The sequence below is a fragment of the Centroberyx affinis genome, unplaced genomic scaffold (genome assembly GCF_046629955.1).
Source record: "Centroberyx affinis isolate AG114_WGS23_722 - 3 ecotype Tasmania unplaced genomic scaffold, CSIRO-AGI_Caff_v1 ptg002365l_1, whole genome shotgun sequence".
NCBI lineage: Eukaryota > Metazoa > Chordata > Actinopteri > Beryciformes > Berycidae > Centroberyx > Centroberyx affinis.
Window position 1 is genome coordinate 383,483 of NW_027280625.1, and position 18,686 is coordinate 402,168.

The 18,686-nt window shown below is 42.9% G+C and overlaps 1 protein-coding gene across 1 annotated transcript in view; it reads left to right on the forward strand.

Moving 5' to 3' along the window:
* The first annotated feature begins 1,073 nt into the window (after positions 1-1,073).
* Positions 1,074-18,686, forward strand: part of pcdh11 (protocadherin 11) — a 111,412-nt gene continuing 93,799 nt past the window's right edge. Inside the window, exons 1-2 of the mRNA XM_071533454.1 lie at positions 1,074-1,613; positions 7,248-9,755. Of these exons, the coding sequence (XP_071389555.1) occupies positions 1,074-1,613; positions 7,248-9,755 (3,048 nt within the window). The remainder of the gene's footprint in view (positions 1,614-7,247; positions 9,756-18,686) is intronic.

The window sequence follows — 18,686 nt, forward strand, 5'->3', positions numbered from 1 at the left end:
ATGAATAATGTTTGATGGTGGTAAACCCACCAGCACTATTCTTCTGTTTTGGGTTTTATCATGAGCATCATTCAGCACAAACAGTAAACTGGATGCTGTTTAAATTGCATGCTGGAGAAAGCACAGTTGTCAGTATGTAATGAAGTTATGATTAAATTTCACTAATTTGACTGATGGCGGCTCTCACAATAAATAATTTCACATTGTTTTCTCCTTCCACACACAGTTACTCTAAACAGGGTTCTTATCAAACTGTGTATGTTTACACACATGCCGTTCATGAAATATTTGGGAGCTCAATTGTTTACATTCAGAGTAAATGAGGCGCTCCATTAATAGTTGCTGTCAACCGCTACAACTGCAAGTGTGTGTGTGTGTGTGTGTGTGTGTGTGTGTGTGCGTGCTTGTTCATGCGTAAAAGCATTAGTGCCAAAGGCTTGCTTCTGCCTCCTCCAAATCAACTGAAGTTGGATGTGAGCTGCCGTTTATGGAGACTCTACTGCACCACACCACACTGACTCAGAGATGGATAAAGTATTTATCTCTGTTTTTCCCTCGTCGTCCACAGTGTTTTGTGACTTGAGCGAACAAATACAAATAAAACTGGATAAGTTGATTTCTATTTCACCATTTAAACAAGCTTTCAAAGCAAACTCTTTGAATGCAACAGTGAACCCAACTGCTCCCATACCCTTCAATAAAAATATGAAACGGTTCATTACGGCGATAGAATGGATTGATGGAATACGTGAACTACTAACCTTTACGTGTCCGCTTGCTCAATGGATGTCATCAAAGGTTAATTGTGTAAAACTGCCGTTAATTTGCTCTCAAAGACATGGAAAGGATGTGGGCTCAGAACTAGTTAGGATGAAAAGGTCAAGTTGAAAACTCTCCGTGAGGGAAAATAGTACTAATTACAACAGAACTTGAATGCCATGTAATTTTGTGCATTGACATTGCATGTTCTCTCTTTTTTATCTCTCTCTCTCCTCTGTCTCTCTCTGTCTCTCTGCCTTTCTGTTGTGACAGAATTGCTGCCGTAGAAGTGAAGCTCCCACCCACTCTTGATTATGGACTTAGCAAGTCAGGCTCATGCGCTGGTGGTCTTGCTCACCTGCCTGGTCTTGCTATGCCGGGCCCAGGAGAGGGACTACACGGTGAAGGAGGAGCAGCCGGAGAACGTCCGCATCGGGAACCTGCGCAAGGACCTGGACCTCAACCTCGACCCCAACATCCGACTGTCCTCGCCGCTGCAGTTCAAGCCCGTGTACAAGACGGGCGACGTGCCTTTGGTGCGGGTGGAGGCCAACACGGGGGAGATCTTCACCACCAACCACCGCATCGACCGGGAGAAGCTGTGCTCGGGGGTGTTCGCCGAGAAACGCTGCTACTACGAGATAGAGGTGGCCGTGCTGCCCGACGAGATCTTCCGATTGGTCAAGATCCGCTTCCTGATCGAGGACGTCAACGACAACGCGCCCCTCTTCCAGTCCACCGTTATAAACATCTCCATCCCGGAGAACACAGCCATCAACACCCGATACCCGGTGCCCTCGGCGTTTGACCCTGATGTAGGGATCAACGGGATCCAACATTATGAACTGGTCAAGGTGAGGATCACTCTTGTTTGGTCTCTCTCACAGTATATGAAAGGAGGGTTTGTGTGGTAAAAGTGAACAGGGATTTTTTTTATGCTTTGGCAGAGTCTCAGGGATCTATATCTATGATGGATGAACTACATAGGCTACATGAGTACTAGACTGTTTAGGTCTTGTATATTGAAAGATCGCCAGTAATCAGCGGTTATTTTTCCTTCACTATTGTTTCACAGCATTCCATTTTGCATGCAGCATGACTTGTATTTTCTCGCTTCTTTTCTAACTTCTTCTGTAAACCTGTTCCATGAACTGCTATGTTGAGTATCTTTATTGGATATTGATCAACGTTTGAAAATATGACCTATTTTTTCATAAGCCGGAATCCTTCATGTAGCCTACAATGTTTTATGCTATCCATTAAGATTTCCATATGCTGTATTTCATTATGAGAGTAGGCCATAAAGAAGGGGAAGTTTTGCCATGTACAGTAAGTAATATCAGAGAACGCTCAGTAGAAAGTGCAGACACAGCGCGTACGTCCAATTTCTAGCAACAGGTTAGATGTGGTGAACATAGTAGATTAAAGCCAGTGAGAAGGAATGTACCGTATTATGCTAATCGGTGTCTCATGCAGAACTAGGAAAGCTTTTCTTCATCATCTAATTGATGCTCTGTTAAACCGCAGTGCAATATTCTCTGTTGCTTAATGAAGTCAGCCCTAAATCCAGAAAAGTAGGATAATATACATTCTTAATTTATAGTCTAGACAACACTCAATACGTTGTGGGGAGATGAGTATTGGAGATGACGTGAGCTGAAATTAAGTGAACAAGTGAAGTGTAATTAAAAAGGGAGATACAAGGCACTTTGGAGGAAACCCTAAACATAATAAATAAAGAAAGGTTACTGCATCGGAGAGCAAGGTGTGAGACAGAAATAACAAGTCCATCTTGGAGCCTCAGATGAAGTTAGCACTGGGTTAGAATGAGCAGAACCGTTGCTGTCCGTGTCTGCCTTGAATACCAATTTGCATTTTTAAAGAGTCTCTCCACTGCCAAGGCCTCTCCAGTGCAATGTCCTGAATTGTTCATGCCTGGAAAATCACCAACCAAATGTTCTGCTCATTATAATGATCATCTGCAATCATTTGCTTTGCCCTTTTCACAATATAAAGCTTTCTCAAACCCACGCCTGGACTGTGGTTGTATTATCCTTTGCAGGAAATGCTTTTTAGAGCATCCTTGGCACTGCATCCTTGATTTAGTTCTTCCCATTGTATTTTTTCGTTACCTACTCCAGATTTATTTCCTTGTGCTCCGGGTTACGTATGAGTACAACACAAGGAGAAGCACTAAAGGAGCCAGAGACATTTTCAACCTTTGGTGTCTTTTATTTCAGAAGTGCAGCAGAAAGCCATGGGTTTAGTGGGGAAGGAATGTGCAAGCATTTCCTAGAATAGCTCTTGGCCGCTAAGCCACCCTTGGACTATCTTTGTATGGTCCTGTGAGATTTGTCTGAGAAGCTCCCTCAGAATAATAGTTTGCCCAGTTTTCTTGTGTTGTTCAGGACATGATGCTGAAATTGCTACCATTGTGTGGCACAGTGAGCCATGCTCAACGCAACAGCCCCCCACTCCGCATGAAGCCAGCCTGAGCTGTCATCATAAAGAACAAATGACAGAGACATGATAGTCTCTGTATTTTTGTACAGGTTTATCCTTTCTTTTCCGCCGTGAAAAGGGACAATGGGTAATGTCATCCCACACAGTGCGCCAGTGCCGCACATAATGGTTGGTAATCATGGCTTGAGTGAAATTCTGCCATTAGCGTAGTGCAGCGGTGTGTTACGTCACCTGAACTGCAGAAAAGGCGTCCTAAGAAATGGTCAAGGTCGGCGAAAGCAATCCCATGCATGGATGGAGGAGGATCCTCCATGAAAGCAGATTTTATCACTTTACATATTCACAGGCTACCTCGCAGGCCATCAGAGAGAAAAACTCAGACCGAAAGCGATTGCACTGTTTCTTTTGTTTTGGTTTCTGCTGTTCAACCATTTCATTTGGCCCCTTTCCCTTATTCCGGTAATTTATGACTTTGCAGCATCACACACTGCATGAAGCCAAATGGCATCTATTTCAGCATCTCCGGACACATTTAAAGTGGGCATCTTGTTCAAATCATCTTGTGTAGATCAATGCTGTGCTGCTGGCTAGGCTGACTCACAGATAAACAGGGTGTTAAAGTTGATGTCTGTATTTTGGTTGGGCGATTTGGAGGGCTCTTAGCCTCGTAACCTTTTGCCACTCACCTGATTTTGCCGGGGTATTTTGTCATTCATTTGGTTGCAATTATCCAGCTGAAATATGCTTAAGCATATTTCAGCTGGATAATTGTGCAGCATTTCTTAACTGATTCCAGCCTACAAAATGTATTCAAGCTCTGTCCGCAAGTAACAAAAATTGGCATTCTATATTTGATTAATACATTGCATGCTGCATATGGAGAGTGAATCGGATTTTTGGGCACAGAACTCACTGCCAAGCATTTCCAGTTTTCATTAGCATCTTATTTTGACACATTATCCTCTGCTAGGGGTTGACAAAAAGAGACAAACAATCCCCAGCTCCTTTTGTCTTAATTATATGCATGAGATCATGGCCAGGGGCAAAAGTGGATGAGGGATAGAGAGAAAGAATGAGGGAGGACTGAGAGTGAGAGACAGAGAGGGAGACAGAGAGAGGGAGAGAGAGAGTTTCTATCAGCATTATAAAGAGGTGCTATAGCTCGTGATGAATAGCCCTCCCCAGTTAGCCCCATCCATGGGCATCACCGTGACTAGAGTCCCCCTGATATATTCACAGCCCAATCTCAGTCTCCTCTGAGTTTTAATAAGGTCATCAACTTGACTGAAAGATGCATCCACTGATAATCTGAAGCGCTCGGTGTCTGCAGAAAGGGGATTCGGAGTCATCCTTCCCTCATCATCAGCCACCTCTCTCTCTGTCAGCATCCCTCGCTCATTTTCATTTAAATTAGCCAACTTTGATGTGAGTGTGTACCGCACACATCCCACATATATATACTGCACTAATCCCTATCTCTGATCGATATTGAGACCTAGGGCCCTGGTCATCAAAGTTCAGGAAGTGATGTACAGTATATGTGTGGTGAAAGAGTGAGGCATGTTATAATATGCACACTTAGCCACTTAGGGAGATTCGTCCTTCTCGCCGAGCCTTAGGGTTTCCAGTGAGCGATTCATACTATTATTTGGCCTTTTCTTAGCCTGCCCTAGATCTTATCACAATCCACCAGACTAATTCTGCATTCAGGAGGATGCGCAGCCTGAGAGATAGCTCTCTTGAACTTATTGAAATGCGCCGAGTGCAGTCTTGTCAGTTGTAAAATTGTGTGAAACCAAGACAAAAGCACAGAAGAAATGCTGGCTCATAAATCATCACGCAGCATTCCCTTTGACACATCCTAACCCAACATCCCACCATTAACATTAGGGTATGCCAAATATCAGTGTGCAGATACTCTGTGCCACTGTGCCATATTTGTGAACTATTCAAACAAATGAGGATTGAGGAACTCTGTGTGGATTGAGTAGTGCTTAGCATTAGAGCCGCCAGAATGTTGCCTTGGACCTTGGGTTATGACAGGAATACTGCTGCGTTGTGCACAGAGCATCAGAGACAGTGTGCTCCACATCTCCATACATATCCATATGTCTTGTCTGGTTATCCTGTTATCACTTTTCTGTGCTAGAAGGATCACAAAATAACCTTTGAATGATCATTCCTGCAGTGTTGGCTGTGTTAAGTAGTTCTGTCAATCACTAACATGGTGACAACATTCCCCCGGCAAGCAATTTTTGAGAGTACACAATAATTTACATGCTGCCGCCGCACATGTTCCCTTCCGTCGGCAACAACAGCATGTCGGCGCAAGAGCGATTCTGGTTTTTAAAACCTACTAGGGAGTCTTGTGCACGCAATTTGGTTGAAATGTTCCTTCTCTCCCTTTCTTGCACAATGAGAATGTATATATCTTAATCTCATTTGATCGCTGTGCCTAGACAGAGTAATCTCTTCCAACATTATGTGCAGCATGAAGCTTATCTCTTTAAAGAGGATGCTTTTTCTTGTTTTAGCATGAAACTGCTTCTGACTGAAAGAGCTTCAAAGGGCTTCTTTGTTTCATAATGTGCATGCAGCTCATTCATGGGCTTGATCTTCTTATTTCCTTCCCCCCTTCTCTCTCTCTCTCTCTCTCTCTCTCTCTCTCCCCCCCCCCCTCTCTCTCTATCTCTCTGCCTTTCTCTGTCACTTCTCTTCCCATCCCTCTCCCTTTCTCTGTTCTAATTTGGAATGATATATGGATCCATGCAACATACTGCATCTGAAATCGTAAATATTAGTGCTAGTTTTTCGGGTGGAAGGCAATTACTCTGAACAGTCAGTGCCAGTTCCTCCAGTTCCTCATGGGGATTACATATGCATTTGTTTTCATTCTCCTCAGGCTTTACTTTTGCCTAGATTTAGCCCTTCTTGGGCAAAAAGCCTTTCTAATATGCAGGGCTTTTTCACTCTCCTTCTCTTTAATCTATGGTGGTCTGGTATTGCAGTGTATTAAAATTGGAGCTTATCTGTGTGTCTCCCGTTTCAACTGTCTCTCTCACATTATGAAGTTGAAATCTTGCAAGGCCGTCTTATTCTAACATCGACACAAGATAGGGAGGTAGAATGGAATCTCATTTTAGTTAAAGCAGAGGCAATGCAGTGAGGAGGCTAAAGAGCTAAATGATTGTCTTTTGAGCAGTAGATGCTAGGAAGGGTGAAGGTAGGATTTGATTTGTTGAAATGGCTGCTCACCTTTTTTAAACAACTGGTTAACAGATGTAAGCTATGCTTCCTGGGCATGAATTAAACATGTATTTAGTGTATAACACTTTGAAAGCAAAGTGATAAGCAGCCTATGTTTAGAGAATGCTTTTGATTTGATTTAGAGCCAAGAACCTGCTGCCATGTTTAGGACTGTCTAGGACTGTTTACTTCGCTCTTCACATCCAGCACCGACTTAAGCCTTTTCCTAAGAAGGGCTATAAATGTCCTCTGGTTTTGTTCCCTAAGTAAATACCTCAAAGGCCTTTTTCGGCTTTCGAAGACAATTAAAGAACTTTAACCCTACAGTTTGCAGATTTGTTGATCAAACCTCTATCTTCTAAAACAAACAAGAGTTTATTTCTCACGCTATTGGCTATTTTTGTGGTATTACCAGAAACCACTTAAACATGCTTCACAGCATTTTTAACCTGCCATAATGACAGAGCACTATAGTAACAGCGTTGTATTCATATTGTGTTTGATAGTGCTATAGTAATCTGTAGCACTATCTGTAGTTACATAGTTTATGGGCTTCTGTCCTGGTTATCACCCAAGTCAAATATATATAAAACATAGAAAATAATAACAACAGCATATTAATTCCGATTTGTGTCATAAAAGTGATGTGCACATCATGTATTAATGCATAGCTCATAGAAAGATCAAAAGTGGTTTTCAGTAAAATCTTGCATCCTGTAATATCATAAGGAACAAGGAACTAAATGAAGGTAACTCAAAGTGTTGTCTTGTCTTTGCAGAGTGTTAGCGAGTTTGGCCTAGACATCATTGAGACCCCTGAGGGTGACAAGTGGCCCCAGCTCATCGTTCAGCAGAACCTGGATCGCGAGCAGAAAGACACCTTCGTCATGAAGATCAAGGTGGAGGATGGTGGCAGCCCTCCCAAGTCTAGCACTGCCATCCTCCAGGTCACCATCTCTGACGTCAACGACAATCGGCCCATCTTCAAGGACAGTGAGCTGGAGGTCAACGTGCCAGAGAACGCGCCCATGGGGACGTCAGTCGCTCAGCTCCACGCCACGGATGCTGACCTGGGATCCAACGCGCAGATCCACTTTGCCTTCAGCAACCAGATCTCTGCCTCCACCAAACGCCACTTTGCCATCGACAGCACCACGGGGCTGATCACCATCAAGCAGCCGCTGGACAGGGAGGTGACGCCGGTTCATAAGCTCATTGTCCTGGCCAGCGATGGCAGCTCCACCCCGTCCAGAGCCACAGTGATTGTTAATGTAACGGACGTTAATGACAATGTGCCGTCCATAGACACGCGCTACATAATCAACCTGGTTAATGGGACTGTTCTGCTGTCTGAGAATGCACCTCTCAACACCAAAATAGCCCTAATTACAGTCACTGACAAGGATGCAGATCTTTATGGCAAAGTAGCTTGCTACACTGACCATGATGTTCCCTTTCGGTTGAAGCCAGTCTTTAATGACCAATTCTTACTGGAGACGGCTGCCCCCCTAGACTATGAGACGACTCGGGAATATGCAATTAAGATAGTGGCCTCGGATAGGGGGACGCCTCCATTGAACACTTCAGCTATGGTTTTAATTAAAATCAAGGATGAGAACGACAACGCACCCATCTTCCCCCAGCCAGAAATCCAGCTTTCCATACCGGAGAACAATGACCCTTCTACACAGTTGATAAAAATCAGCGCCACTGACGCAGACAGCGGACATAATGCTGAGATTATTTATACTCTTGGCCCTGACGCGCCTGACGGGTTTAACATAGACAGGCGGTCAGGAATCCTCTCAGTTGGCAAACGGCTGGACAGAGAGAAGCAGGAGAGGTACTCATTCACTGTCATAGCGAGGGACAATGGCTCTATGTCCCTGCAGAGCAATGTCACTGTCAGGCTAATCGTCCAGGACCTTAACGACAACAGCCCGGCTTTCACACACCCTGAGTACAACTTCTATGTGCCTGAGAACCTGCCTCTCTATGGAACCGTGGGCTTAATCACAGTGACGGACGCAGACGCGGGGGATAATGCTGTTATAACCCTGTCCATTTTGAACGGGAAAGATAATTTCATCATCGACCCCCAAACCGGTGTGATCAAACCCAACATCACCTTTGATAGGGAGCAGCAAAGCTCTTACACATTTATGGTGAAGGCAGTCGATGGAGGGCAACCTCCCAGCTCCTCCTATGCCAAGGTTACCATCAATGTGGTTGATGTGAACGACAATCGCCCTGTGTTTGTCATCCCGTCCTCCAACTACTCATATGACCTAGTGCAGACCACCACTACTCCTGGCGCTGTGGTCACCAGGGTGTTTGCCATTGACAATGACACAGGTATGAATGCCGAGCTGCAGTACAGCATTATCAGCAGCATCATCATCACCTCCAGGGTTTCCCCTAGAGGTCTCTTCACCATAGACAAAACAACAGGTAACATAACACTGCAGGAGAAAATAGTGGCGGCTGATCAGGGGCTGCACAGGCTGGTAATAAAGGTCAAAGACCTTGGCCAGCCTGAGTCATTACATGCTATCGCACTCATTCACTTGTTTGTAAATGACACTGTCTCAAATGCTACCTTTATCCAAGAGCAGCTGCGAAAAAGCATGGAGACACCCTTGGACCGTAACATAGGGGACAGCGAGGCAACGCCTCAAGCCAACGGATATGTGATCGTTGTCATAGCTATCATAGCAGGGACTATGACTGTCATCTTGGTGATATTTGTGACGGCCTTGGTGCGCTGCCGGCAGACGCCCAGGCACAAAGTGGTACAGAAGGGCAAGCAGAGTGGCGAGTGGGTGTCGCCCAACCAAGAGAACCGTCAGATCAAGAAGAAGAAGAAGAAAAAGAAGCGATCCCCCAAGAGCCTCCTCCTGAACTTTGTGACCATCGATGAATCCAAGCCTGACGACCCCACCCATGAGCACATTAATGGCACATTGGATCTCCCCGTGGAGCTAGAGGAGCAGACCATGGGGAAGTACAACTGGGCCACCACGCCCACCACCTTCAAACCCGACAGCCCAGATTTAGCCAAGCATTACAAGTCTGCGTCCCCTCAGCCTACCTTTCAAATCAAACCGGAGACCCCGGTGGCCCCAAAGAAACACCACGTGATCCAGGAGCTCCCCTTGGACAACACGTTCGTGGTGGGCTGTGACTCACTCTCCAAGTGCTCCTCGACTAGCTCCGACCCGTACAGTGTCTCAGAGTGCAGCTGTCAGGGGGGATTCAAGACTGCGGGGCAAATCACCACCCGACAGGTAATTCATGACTTCCTTTTTAAACCCACCCACACTAGTCCCCACTCACACTCCCCTTGCTGTCCCATGGTAGGTGATGTGGAAGGGGGAGGGTGGCAGCACGGAGCCCGGGGATTCTCCCACACAGACCAGCATGTCTACATGAATGTCGTCTGCAGCGAATACTGAGAGTAGGCTCAAGGCTTGCAATGAAATCAAACCACTCAGAATAAAACGTCATTTCCTGCAATTAATGCAGCAAATTCTTTGGTTTCACACTCCTTCATAACCATCCGTAATGACATAATCTTGTACAAAAACACATGCTCAGGTTAATTTTATATTCAAAAGCCTTGAGTAATGATAGTAGTGTAATTATGGTGGTTAGATATTTTAACCTGAAGTATGAGTGTTTGGTGGCAGAGTAATAGCCTGATTTAGAAGGAGACTGGGATAGATGGCGTTGAAGCTAATTGAACGCTGTCCGGATGTATTTGAGGTTAAGGGAGAGTAAAGCTGTGTGCTAATCTTTTTGACTGACATGTTTAAACAAGCCAAGCTGACCGGCCAAAAAATAAATATGGCGGCTACAGTGAAACGGCAAGATGGACCGCTCACTTTGTCAGGTGTTCATGTAGTCAAAAGGTGTGGAGGCAACGGCACATCCCCCAAAATGTGCTCTAGACATGCAAAAAACGTCTCGATAGATAATCCCACGTTTTGTGGGTTCTGTCCTCAAAATATTAAGTGCTGTCTTAACTGTGCCACTGAAGCTTTGTGGGAGAGAAGCTCATTTGAATGCCAGGGTACGGAAAAGGCCTTACGATTCCCTAAGAGATGTGCCAAATGCGGAGTGCCCCAATAAATAAAAGCTGGCAAGGGAAATAAATGTAAATCAGAGGTAAGGAGAGGTGGCCTTGCTCAGTGCTGACAGCCAGAGCAGGGTGCTATGGGAGAGACTCGGTATTGCTTGGGGCGGGCGGGTGGGGTGGGGGGCTGTAGGGGGTGTCACAGGGATCAAGGTGACGTGGAGCCTCGGGACCAATATACTTAAACACCTAGGGAGCAGTAGTCCGTAAAAAAAAAGCCTGCCAGGCCGACGTTGCATTTAACCCATAAATGCTCTACTTTAATGACCCCAATTAATGCCATAAAAGCCGTATGTAGATACACAGTCTCCTGTACATTCTCTAAATTAGTTCACATAGCATAGGTTACGATGTAATGGCATCAAAACAAAGGTTTGACATTTTGATGTGTTATAGTTTGGGAAGAGAGGCCACTGAAGTATGCCATCATCCTGTTCCTAGTATGTGCATATGGATATGTGTGTTGCCATAGTTTTCATTCAGTGTCAAACATCCAGTTGATGTTGCTGGATCTTCATGCTGTGTGAGAATGTAGACAGTAGATGTCCTATCCTTTCTCTTTTTTTCTTCCATTGTTTTTTTTTGCATTTTTTTTCTTTGTTTTCAGTTTGTTTCTTTTAAGATTATTTTAAGGATTTGGTTTGTTGCTGCGTTGCAACGGCTTTCATTTTTGTTTCTGTTTTGATCATAATTATCACAACTGTCATTCATCCAATTCTTGGTCAATTTCATGATATTGCATCAATAATTGATTTTGTTTGATGAGGTGCTTGCTTTTGTTTGTGTCTAGCCTCATATAGCACACAATTTCCAAATCTTTGGTTTACCTATTTTGCCTTTTTGCTCCCAGTGCGCTCTTCTCTGTGACATCTTGCAAGCGTTAAAATCCCTCATGGCATGGTTTTTGTAAATGACTGTTTATCCAGTGAAGTATTGTGCTTAGGATAATTTATGAAGACACCCACACAGAGTTGATAGTCATTCCCTTCATCCACCTTTTATTTGAAACCCTGGTTAAAAGCAACGCTCTGCCATGGTACATTATACATAAGCCTACTACATGCCCTTGGTACCAAAGAACATTTAATTCAGAATGTGTTTATACTACGCACTGACAAGTTGTCAGAATGACTTTCCTCTCCTACTGGTTATGACTGCTCTGAAATATGTAGAAATATTCAGTCAGTGTTTCACAATTCGGAATTATCCTCCATCATGAATTTTATGCATAGTGGATTTAAATTGATTTTCACTTATGTTGCTGATCAGAGTGGAATATTTTTTGTGGGAATAATTCAAACATCAATGAATATATGATTAAGTAAACATTCTCCTAAATCTTCATATTTTGTTGAATCAGGCCTTGTCTGTTGGTATATTTCCTAGATTTACTTGTCTAGGAGAGGTCAAGTTTAATGTGTATAATATTGTCATATTTTGGTGATATATCTTCCCAGCGTTTGAAAATTATTGAGATAAATCAGGCCTCATTGGTTCTACCCACAGACCATATCCTCACTGATGTTAAGCAGATAATACATCTAAATTTCTCTGTCCCCTTGAGCAATTGACAAGTGATGCCTCCCTCTTTAGACGTTAGATTTCCCACCAGTTTTAAGTGTGCTTATTTAAAGCCTGTGTCATGGAAAAAAAAATAGCATGAAGCTTTGCCTGATGAGAATCTGTGGCTGCAAAGGTTAATTAAATGCACTAAAGGGTTAATCACTCGTAATACAATATGATTAAAATCACTGTAATTAGGTTTCGAATGAGGCTGATAAGAAAGAAGAAAAAAGGCAGCCGTCCTTTAAGATTATCAGGGATGCCACGTGCTATCCTTGGGTGAGTCACATCCTCAGGATTCGAAGTGATGTGACAATAGATGACCGGCAGCCCTGTTTGCGGTGGCCCTGTTATAATTCCCCTGTTTGATTCCATCTCTGTGCTTCTTTCAACTAAACCTACTTTCAACGTAAGACTAAAGAGGAACACTTAAAAACAGCACTCCATCAAAATGTCTGTCACTTTTTGCTTTAATCTGAGGAGGTAAAAAAAAAGCCGAATATTTGAGTACTCTGGAATTTGCAAAGATCAATTCAAGTGTGGCTGTTAAAACAAAAGCCACGTTTGCTCTGTCAGCGCCAGCCATCCAATCTCTCTTGAGCCTAAACCTTTAATACTGAAAGTCCAAAAGCGCAGATCATAGGCAGGTTGTCATGTTTTCCTTTTTGTTCATGAAAGTGACAGACGGCGGTTTAGTGTCTTTAGAGTGATCTCTCGTTGCCCCCCACCCTCCCACGCACCTAAAGCAGCTGAAAATAAAGCAGAGACAAAAAGCCCACCCATGGAATAACAATGGGGGGACACACAGGAGGAGCTGCTTACAGTTGAAGGTCACCAAAATGTTCACAGGGACTTTACAGATGTAGCTGCTAAAGAGAAAAGCTTGTCAAAATACTTCAGAGACTACATATTTGTGCCACCATATGGCTCCATTATACAGCGAGAGCGCCATTTGCGAATGCAAACTCCCTCCCTCCCTCCCTCCCTCCCTCCCCACTGCCCTCTTCTCAGTTTTTTACGCATCTCATCATTTTCTTTTAACCCCCACCCCATGATATTAGAGGTCAATCTCCCTCCAGTGATGAGGAGCTCTTGTCAGGATCTGTGCTTTAGTGGAGGCGGATCAAATGAGTACCACCCTGCTTGAGTGATCTCAGACATCCGCATGAATATGCAGGGCATATAAAGGCCAACACATTCTTTTGTTTGGCCCATATTTCAGGGGCCGTGCTGCATGTAGGGTCACTGCTTAAGTCAAACTGACATCCTATGGCTCAATTTAGGAGAAGCTGTTATTAGCATTTTTGTAGTATGCTCTATTCATACATTACAATTTAGCTATTATACTCCTTAGAGCACAAGTGTTGTCTAAATGCTCTTTTTTAAATATTGCGATTCTTTGCGTGTTCTTTAAAAAAGACAAATGCCTTGGATAAAGAGTGCAGTGGTAAACTAAATCTCTGTAATATCGCCATTTATTCGTGGGGGTGCGGGGACAGGCCTTCCGCCACCCATGGTCTGATGACAAAGCGCTTGTGCTGACTCATGGTGATGCGCATAGCCAGGGGAAGGGGCCATCTTCTTAAAAGGTTAACTAGGCTGGTTAATCAAATCTGATGCCAGTATCAAAACCTAGTGGCTGATTGTGGCATTTCTCTTCTTTTATAATTTCTTTCTTTTTTTTCCTTATCCGCCGAGTCATCGTATCTGTAATCACTGCGCATTGCTAATGTAAGCACTGGGCGGTCAGATTTTACCTGATTCAGATATTGGCAGATGTGTTGCTAAGTGTCTGAAGGACGGCAAAATGTCAAATCTGTACATATCAGAGGACCCACTGGCAAGGGTCCGATAGAGTGGGCCTAAATTGATCCAAATGGCTTTCTGAGGGGAAATGAAGAGTGCTGCACTAGTGTGGTGGGAGACAAAAAGACAAATTCGGAGTGATAATTGGATAAGATTGCATGCTCTGATAAGTACAGGAAAAATGCACAAACTTGTGACACCTGTAGCATTCTTCAAGGAAACCTGACAAGATAATGACTTGATTGCCAGCCGTGCCTTGAAGAATGCTTTTTTTTTTTTTTATCTTCTACAGTATTCAGAGATTTTTTTATTCACTGTTCAGCGTAGCCTCACAGTGATAAGGCTACAGCTTAGGGTGCTCAGAGCTCGATGATATTGTAACTACAATCTCCCTATATCTGTCTGTCTCTCTATATTTCAGGAGACGGCACTGAAACCACCACACTATGGCACACTCTGTGGCACAGGTACAGCTCGCTCCCACAGGATTAAAATCAATCTCTAGCTCCCACTACCTAAAGAGAGAAAAGAGAGAGAAAAGAGAGAGAGAGGGCAGAGGGAGGAAAGGAGGAAGGCAAGAACTGAAGAGGTGAAAGTACTTTTACTGTCTCTACAGCCTCAAACCCCACCTCTACGTACAAGTGGGAGAGAAAAGATGAACTTGGAGGGGGGGGGGATCACAGAGAGAGAGAGAGATGAGACACATCATGTTGCCTGCCTGAAACTTGACAAAGCTCCTCTTGTGAATCTGTTGGAAGTTTGAAATGCTTTATTGAATCCTATGCTATTACTTACCTGTGTCAGTGAGGATGATATGCTCTGAACCCTCCTTGAGAAATGTCCTGCCCCACCCCTCCCCCCCTCCCCCCCAGTACCCACTCCCCCAGTACCCACTCTGTAAAATAGGTGACAAATACAGTCAGTAGATCTGTAAAGTATGTTTATATGTATGTATGTATATCTATCACAGAGTTGATGGTGTTTATATTTATTGATTCCATTTCTTTGCCTTGTTTTCAAAACTGCCTGGTGGCCATTTTATTTTCTTACTTTCTGTTTTTTTGTATCATTTGACGTTGCTCTATCTGGGCTTGCTCATGGAACTAGTGACTGATAATGTATTGATGCTGCAAGGTCCGCAACCAGTAGGCCCACATCAGTATTGAGCCCACATCACAGTGTACCTTTTTGTCAACTATTGCCTCTTTTTGTCCCACTTTTGATGCCACCGATAGCATTGTTAGTGACGAGTGTGGCTAATGTTACAGTAACATGCATGGCCCCACACCACGACCACATTTGTAGTGCTTTACAACTGTGTTACCGATCGCCATGGTGTTATTACAGTGGGAGGAATGGTAGGACAAGTTTAATACTTTGAGCTAAGCCACAATCACAAGGGACTAAATGCTGGGGTTATAATCAAAAGCTGTTTATGTAGGGCAGATTTGAAGAGCACTAAGCCTAACCTTTTGTGTGTCGCTTTCAGCTCCTAAGTCGGAACTGATTTAACCTGTGAGATACATATATTTAAAAGGAATCCAGATGGTAAAAAAATAAAAAAAATAAAAAAATAATAATAATAATCCTCAGGCAGTCTTTAATACGACTTGGTGGGCTTAAGCAAAAATGACTTGACTCTGTGCACTTATTCACACTGACACATTATTTATTCAAGTGAAATTTCTGAGAAAGTACATTGAACACCAAAACGACTAGGTAATCCAGGCTTCGGTTTCAAAACAGCAATAAGTTAACATTTGACAGAAAATCCACTATGGTGCACTTACAACTCTTTAGGCCTTGGTTCAGAGAATCATTTTGCCTCTACTGTATCTCTACACTTAGAATCATTATGGTATGTCCTGACTAGAATAATCTCTACAGTACTACACCAGTAACTGGCTTGATGGGTTAGCAACATTGTTGTTCAATAGTCCTGTTAATTGGTAAGCTAAAGACTGCTTTGATAGGTAAGACCTACAGTACATAGATATAACCATAGAATTAGAAACATTAAAATGGACATAGCCTGTATAGTCAATTGGAATTGTACAGATGGACTGGACCAGCAGCCATTTCCCTAGTCTGAGAGACAAAATTGAATTAAACTGGTGGACTGGACTGGCAGCTTTTTTTTTCTTTTTGTTCCAGTCTTAATCTGTCTTACTTTTAGAGACTATGTCTATTTTAAAGCTTTTAATTTTATGTGTTACCTCCTGGTGAGGCAGGCTGTTGTATTGGAGGAGGTATATTCATGTAATTATGGTATCAAATGTATTCACTACTGCGTAGGAGCCACAGTATGAAATATACATAGCATCCTAGCACTGTGTAACGATTAGATTTGCCTGATCTTTGGGGAAAAGAAAAAAAAAATACCCATACATGGGGAGAGCTTTTATCCTTGTAAGGGAGACAGACAACCTCACTTTTATTCAATGTGAAGTACAATATGCACCTTACATGATCTTTGTAATTGACTTTGATTTGCCAGTGTGTGGAGAAAATTGTAAATGTTTTGTTTATGTATGTGTGCGCTTCTGAAATTTATTAAAGTCTTTTGCATTGTATTGCACATTTCGATGACTCTTCTTGTTCATTGGGGGAAAACTGATTTGAACATTCAGCATTGATTAGAATCATCCTGTGTCTTTCAATTCAATCTGTTTGGTGAGCACAGACAGCCAGATACAGTGTTTAGGCTTCTAGTACAATTATTTGTTTTTCCTATATATAGTTATGCAGTAGCACACAGTGTAGGTCAAACACAGGCTGTGGCCTTTAAAAGTATGTGTGGCTGTGTTGGTCTGGACACCCTTAATTGGCTCATCATTGCAGCCATAAAAAAAACTACCCATAACTCCTTTACCCCTCCTCCATTTTCTTTCTTTTTTTTTTTGCAACAACATACTGCTTAACTAGAGGAAAGTAACAATGCAATGGTTTAGATATACATCTCTCATTAGGAACAGATTACAGCTAAAAAGTTATGGAAATTTGGTGGGAGCACATCCTTTGAAGTGCACAGACAGAAAGCGGCATAGCAGAAGCTTTTTTCGGAACGGCACAACTTTCCTTTTTTCTGCATCTCCTCCATGAGAGCTGATAATGATCATTTGATAATGATAACCCTGTTATTATGATGTACAGTAGTGCGCAAACACAGGATAAAGCATATACACATCTGAGAGGAAGATTGATGCTAGAAGGTACAATAACTGCCGCTCTTAAAATGGTATTATGCAGCTTTTTTTTTTTGTTGCACATTTGATCCAAAAATATGGACTTGAAAGGCTTAAAACGAAGCCAGAGCAGAGACAACAGAAAATGTTTAATTGCTTATCAAAGTTACTTCATATTTCAAAACTAAGAGAGCTAATCATTTCCCTCGGGGGGGGGGGGGGGGAGGGAGTGTGTCCTTGGTGATTTGAGAAAATGGTGCACACTCGAGTAGAGCATCCTCACACTGAGAGTGCACAAATGTCAGCCTTCTATTAATAGATTAATGTAAACCTGCTAAATGCCTCATTCTCACTTAAAAACCAAGAAGGCTCGGGTAGATCATAAAGTAGTTAGCATATCTCTTTGAGCTAGATAAATTATGATTTGATTTTTCATGTTATGCATCATTAGGTAATGACATGTTTTCAAAAGTGCCAGAAATAAATAATAAAGTCCCAACGATGCTGCAGCTTAAAGATAGAGTAGGCGATAAATGGATTTTTCATTTGCTTCAGAGTGCGGATTCAAAGATGAGAAAAGGATGAGTGGGAAAAGAAAGGATTTAGCGTGAGTAAATAGTTTCAGGCCAGGTTTATAACAGAGGAAAGTCTTCAGTATGGTCCATTTCATTCTTGCTGCCCTGTTCCCATAGAAATGTGCCGTTGTTATGGGCTTTCTCTCTCAGCATGCGCCTGTGATTTTGGTCAGATCGCATTAAGCGCATTCCCAGTGATTTTTATCATCTATAAAATGACTTTTAAAGGTTGTCCCGTGGTTGTATTACAGTGTGTCACGGGGAGAAGCGTTTCCAGAGTTGCTTTCCTGACATATTGATTCATGATTTATGAGGATGTAGTATTCGATTTCATCTAACAGCCCAGGAAGCTAGTCATACATAGTAAGTTTGATTACACATAATGCAATGATATGTCTGCAGATGGAGCAACATCTACAGACCCACACACAGACCTCAAGCACACACTGGACTACTTTATTGAGCTGTGGTGGTGAGAGCATCCATATGGTCTTCATTAAAATATTTTTCTATTTCTGTATTTTCCCATTCTATACAGGCTTCCTCAGCAAAGCTTGTCATAACCAGTATCTGTAGGATTTGCTGTAAGTTTTACATCATGCAAAACCGCTGGATGCACTGCAACTATTGAAAATACATTTTTTGTTTATCTATTAAGAACAAAAAACTGCAAAGCTGATCAAAAACCGAATGCTACAATTGTCATTACGAACAAAGCCAAGACGGATGGACCAATGACTTTCCACAACCTTGAGAATGCAATCACTGCCATCACTGCCTTCCCACTGTCGTCAATTGTCCCTTTCTGATAAGTGCAACATAATACTAGCCCACCTTCCTGCATTCATCTGGATAACATTGCAGAGAAGCTCGCGAAGATAGCGAAAACCCATTTTTCTCCACATTACATTGATTTACAAGTCACCCGCATGGTCCGCTGAGATGCCATTGTCA